Below are 5,237 nucleotides of genomic sequence, written 5' to 3' on the forward strand. Positions count from 1 at the left end.
GAAGCAATTCCTGTCCACAGAAAAAAAGATTTCAAATGGTTTTGTCTCAAGGACAATCACTGGAGGTTGAAAGTTTCTGGGGCTGAAAGTTACATGAGGTCCTCAACACTGAGCAATCAATATCCCCAGAGTCTAAACTGTGAAATTACTACCTGGGCAAGGAGAACATTTTCAGGATTTGCAACTCATCTCAAAGCCTCAGTAGAACTCAACCAGCAGAATTCCCCTGAGATGGCACTGTGCTCTGGAAGCCCTCAAATACTCACTAAAACAGACTTGGCTTTCACTAGGACAGCTGCTCATGAAAATCTGGGGTAAAACCTATGGGAAGTGGCCATGTGCACGCATATTCCTTCTTCCCACAGCAGGCACAATCAAATCCTCCTTTGAATGGCCTCCAAGTTGAGCAGCACTCATTGGCACAGCCTCTTCTCCCACAGACAGGCCAGCGAGCAACACGGCAGCGCCAGCCAGGTGGGCAAGGACAAGAGAGAGCAGATGCCAACAAGGCTTGGAAGCTGGGCCAAGGGAGGTTTACGCTGGCCATTGGGAAGAACTTGTGCCCAGCGTGGGCCATCAGATACTGCAATGGCCTGACAGGGGCTGCTGGAGTCATCATTGTGGCACGGGTGCAAGGCAAGCCAGGCCGCAGCGCTCGGGCCCCGCTCTGCTGGCCATGCTTGCCGCCATGGCTCCCAGCTTGGACTCAACATTCTCTCAGGGCTCTCTGCAGCCAGGGCGTTCTGTGCTTCTGTGACATCACAGCCTCTGGGGACGGCACGCTGGCTGGCAACTGTCCCCAGCTGTTGTTCCCCCCCTGTGCCCAGGCACAGCTGCTCGCAGAGAGACGCCCAGAGCCTCGGTGCTGCTGGCAGAGCACTATGGCTGCTCACGGCTCCTCCGCGCTGCTGCAGCTTTACGTGCTGCTGCTCTTGGCTCATCCCCTCGACCCTGTGAGCAAACCTGAGCGCAGCACGGATGCCTCTCCTCTGCTTCTGGAGGATTGTCATCTGGACGAGTCGGACCCTGAGCGCATCCGGTGGGCGGCCAGGACATTCCTGCTCATCGACCTGCTCATCATAGGAATGGCCATGGGATGGTCGCTCGGAAAAAGAATTCAGAGACGCTGGCGAGAGGTGAGGAGGGGGGTGGGGGGTCAGGCAGGCGGGATGGGGCAGACCTTGAGGGCCTCTTGGGCACCCTTTGGCCAATGCCCTGTGGCAGAAGGGGCCTGAGCTCCTGGCTGGGGAATGCGGCCCAGGGGCTGAGCTCCATGGACAGCACCAAGCAGAGGCGGCAGAGCTCTGCCTGCTGCAGCCTCTTCCCCGGGCCAGCCCAGCCCAACTGGGCCCGAGTCTCTGTCTCCCAGGCCAAAGGCAGCCCCACAGGTGCCGGCCCCGCTCTGCCCCTCTGCCTCTTCCATGGGGATCCCTGTGCTTTGCCTTGCAGCGGAATCTCCAGAGCCCTTCGGGCCGTGCGGGGCCCCGCCGCCATCGAAGACAGGGCTGTCCCACGGAGCTGATGCAGCTGCTGATGGACAACCGCGACCTGATGCGGCTGCTCCTTCGCGACAGCCCTCAACCAACCACCAAGATGGCGGCAAAAGAGGGCAGTGACAGGAGACTCCGCACCTCCCCACAGCTCTGACCTCCAGCGTCGCGCTCCAGCTACAGAACCTTACGGGGAACGGGTGACCAGTGCCCAGCCCAGGCACTGCGACGTTCCCCACCTTACAAGTTAGCCACACCCCTGTTGTTGTTCGATTCCCCACCACGTTTCCCCCAAGAAGTTGACCTTTCCCTTAGTGTTCAGTTCTAAACAGTTGAAGCATTGAAGTTTCTTAGCCTTAAGATTCTTACCCCATAGTCTTCTAGTAACGTTGGATTGTAGATTTTAGAAGTAGTCAAGTGAATAAAGTTCACGTTTTCTACACGTTGCTGTGTCATTTTCTTGAGGTTGCACCTGAGACCTGGGGACTCCTTGAGAGATGGCTTTGCATGGCAGCTCCAGACTGCCTGCAATGGAGAGCCCCAGTGCCCCAGCAGGCTTTGCAAGAGCACGGAGGGCAGCGGGAAAGAAGAAGGTGGCCAATATTCACCTGCCTCCAGCTTCCAAGGAAGCTTGCAGTCAAGCCCTGTCTGCCCTTTAGGGGGGACCCTAAAGGCCCCGGCAGGCATCACCATGGCCCCAGGACGGGGGGCTTGCAGCACTCTGGGGCACCAGGAAAGGAGCAGGATCATCCCTGGAAAGCTGTCTGGAGACAAATCCAGAGACGTCTCCCCTGGCATCCAGGCAAGGGCTGAATACAGGCAGGCAATTAGATCCACAGGCTGCCTGGGCTATGGCACCAATCAGTCCTGCTTCATAGATTTCGGGGGGCGGGGTTATACATATATATATATATATATATATATATATATATATACACGCATATATGTATATATGTATCTACATCTGTATTTAGTTCTTTGTATTTATCCTGTTGACCCTCAAATAGGATTAGATTTCATTTTCCTACAAAACAAAACATCCGTTTTTTGATTTTTAGGAATCAACCATCTGTGCTCCCACTTTAAATCACTTCTCTCAAACTCATTCTGCATCTTGCTCCTTTCCAGCACCATCAAATACCTCTGTTAAAATACAGAGCATCAGTGGAAGGACGACAATCTTGTTACTTGCTGAAGAAAGTTAACTTGGATGACATACCTGCTTTTAAAAATCCAAGAGGAACAAAACCTACACATCAGCTTTAGAATTTCAAAAGCTGCTTCCTCAACTCTTCCACACCACTTTACTCTTTGGGGACATTCAGCAGCAATACCAAACAAGCACAGAAAAGAAATGGAAGAAGAAATGCAGATAGTCAGCAGCAGACCACCTACCAAAATACATTTTAAATGCAGCTCCAAGTTCTCCAAGAGCAAGTTTGAAGTGTAAATGGAGACACTCACACAAAATTACTACCAGGTGGTACTTTTGGCATTTCCTTGGGCTTTCCTCTTCATTTTTTTTTTATCTCTCACCTAAGGCAAGAGAAAAAACCCCAAACAAACACAACCTTTCAGGCAGAGAAAAGATGTGGTTGCTCTTGAAGAAAGCATTTCATTCTGCCTGGAGAAGAAGCTGCTGGGAAAAATATTAGCTTTTAGCAAAATGGCACTGTGCTGTTGCACTTGTTCTAGCACTGGGAGAAAGAACAGGCCCGTCTGTAAGGCTCCTGCAGCTCACCCTGGCTGAGGGTCATTGACCACTGAGCACTGCAGGCATCACTGGCAACAACGATGGTGGAAAATGGGGAGGGAGCAGGATAAATAAATGTTTGCCATTGCCTTAGCCAAAAAAACCCCAGACATCAAAAGCAACCCACCCTCAAAACAAAGCTATGAAAATAGTTTGCCTCTGAATTTAAAGAACTTCAATTAACTCTATGATGTCTGCTTTTGGTTCAGCATTCATCAATCTGAATTTGAATATGCACAGGGTAATGAAAGGTAACTGAAGCTTAAAAATCATGTCTATTGACTTGTGCATAGCCTATACTGAAGCACATTAAAAAGCAGCGTTTTGCTTGAAATCTGCACGGTATTAACTTCATTCAGTCTTACACTCACTAGGTAATTAAATACATGAAGAAATAGATTTTTTTTTTTTTTATTAAGAATGCATTATTAATTAGGAAGGCATGGCTTTAGTAGAGTCTGCTGATACCAACATTACTCAGCTAAGTTCAAAGTATGAACACAAGAACTTGATGACAGAAGCAATGTTCATCAGAGCCTCAACAAGAAAGTTGCAGTTCCAAGTTTTTCAGATGTCCTACACTTGCTAAGGCATCTCCAGAAAGAGGAGTCAACTGAAAATAGCACAGGAAATTTGAAACCCATTTCTCTTTTTGTCTTTTTTTCCTGAACTTTCTTGTGGGCAACAGAAAACTCCTAATATGTGGAATGCAATGTAGTTTTTATGCCAGAGTCATGAGTCATCCCCTCAGTTCCAACCTGATCCAATGCTCACTTGAATCTTGGAAAGGCTCAAATCAGCAAGATGAAATTAAAATTGTATTCATGAAAGGAGCTCTTTACTCTCCATTCCCCTCCCTCCCCCAAATACATCAGCACCAAGTGAGAAAGGCTCAATTTGAAAAATAATTATTACACAATTAAACTTGGACATAGCTAGTTTGCTACAAGTTCCAGCAGACAGACAAACGAGAGCAGAATCAGAGGTTATCAACCTCAATAGAAATTCCAGCTCATGCTTTCCCCAAAAGCCTCATTTAATTTATCCAGGATTAAAAAATAAAAGAGAAATGAAAAAGACCACATAAAAGCATTTCACATAGTATATAGTGAAATGCTATCGTTTCCACCTGAAATATTCATCATCATTATTATGTTTTTCCATAGTAAATTACAAAGTCTCCTGCACCCATCTTCCCAATATCTCATTCTAAGTGCTTGCTACTTTAATCCCTTAGGAAGCAAAAGGAGCCTCAGGTGTCTCTGGATCAACAGAAACTAAACAACACAGCTTGACAAAGTATATTAAATTGTCAATCAACTCAATAAAGGTTTTCCACTCCAGAGATAGCTATCACCAGCTGATGAATTTGGCTAGGGCAGGTTTAGTGAAGAAAAACTAGGTCTTTATTACCAAATCAGTTAGGAGTTGTTCTACCGTACTGCCCGTAGGATGGGAGTATAAACACCATATTCTTCACAGCCTCATCCACAAAGAATTCCACCTTCAAATTAAGGCTGCTTTGGAGTTGGACCAAACCAATGAAAACTCACTCATCAAACACAGTGATGGCAGCATGCTCAGTCTTTGCAGTACAAAACTGGCAACTAACAGCACATTCCTGATCACATCTCCAAGGCTGAGTGTACAGAACTGCAGTGGTGGCCAGGCCCTCGCTGACTGCCAAACCTCCAGCCATCATCCCTTCCTCTCACAGCGACAGGGCAAAAAATAACAACAGCAGAAACTGGAAAGCTTAAGCTAAAACCACAAAGGTCATTGATGAAACAGACTGGAGTGCTTTAGAAACTAGCACGCAGACTTAGCTGAAAACAAATCTTATTGATCACCAATTACAATGAATACTTAATTCTGTTATTCTGCATTATTATTAGACAGTCAGAGACAGCCAAGCTGACCTCAAGCATGCTGAAGCATCGGGGCCAGGCAGTGCACATCTTCCCAGGAGCTGATTTACCCATCGTTCTCAAGTC

The 5,237-nt window shown here is 47.6% G+C and overlaps 1 protein-coding gene across 1 annotated transcript; it reads left to right on the top strand.

Moving 5' to 3' along the window:
- Window positions 1-827: 827 nt before the first annotated feature.
- LOC147653736 (uncharacterized) lies at window positions 828-1,932 on the top strand. Its single transcript, XM_086886250.1, has 2 exons — window positions 828-1,136; window positions 1,450-1,932. The coding sequence occupies exons 1-2, from the start codon at window positions 882-884 to the stop codon at window positions 1,645-1,647; spliced, it is 453 nt and encodes a 150-aa protein (XP_086742376.1). The 5' UTR covers window positions 828-881; the 3' UTR covers window positions 1,648-1,932.
- Window positions 1,933-5,237: the final 3,305 nt, after the last annotated feature.

Source organism: Cyanistes caeruleus, chromosome 4, assembly GCF_971803275.1.
Source record: "Cyanistes caeruleus chromosome 4, bCyaCae1.hap1.1, whole genome shotgun sequence".
Classification (NCBI taxonomy): Eukaryota; Metazoa; Chordata; class Aves; order Passeriformes; family Paridae; genus Cyanistes; species Cyanistes caeruleus.

What these genes read in the sequence shown, in the direction of transcription:
- LOC147653736 (XM_086886250.1), top strand. Translation starts at nt 882, where the DNA reads ATGGCTGCTCACGGCTCCTCCGCGCTGCTGCAGCTTTACGTGCTGCTG. An exon ending in TTCAGAGACGCTGGCGAGAG is followed by an intron (nt 1,137 to 1,449) that starts GTGAGGAGGGGG and finishes TTTGCCTTGCAG; the next exon opens with CGGAATCTCCAGAGCCCTTC.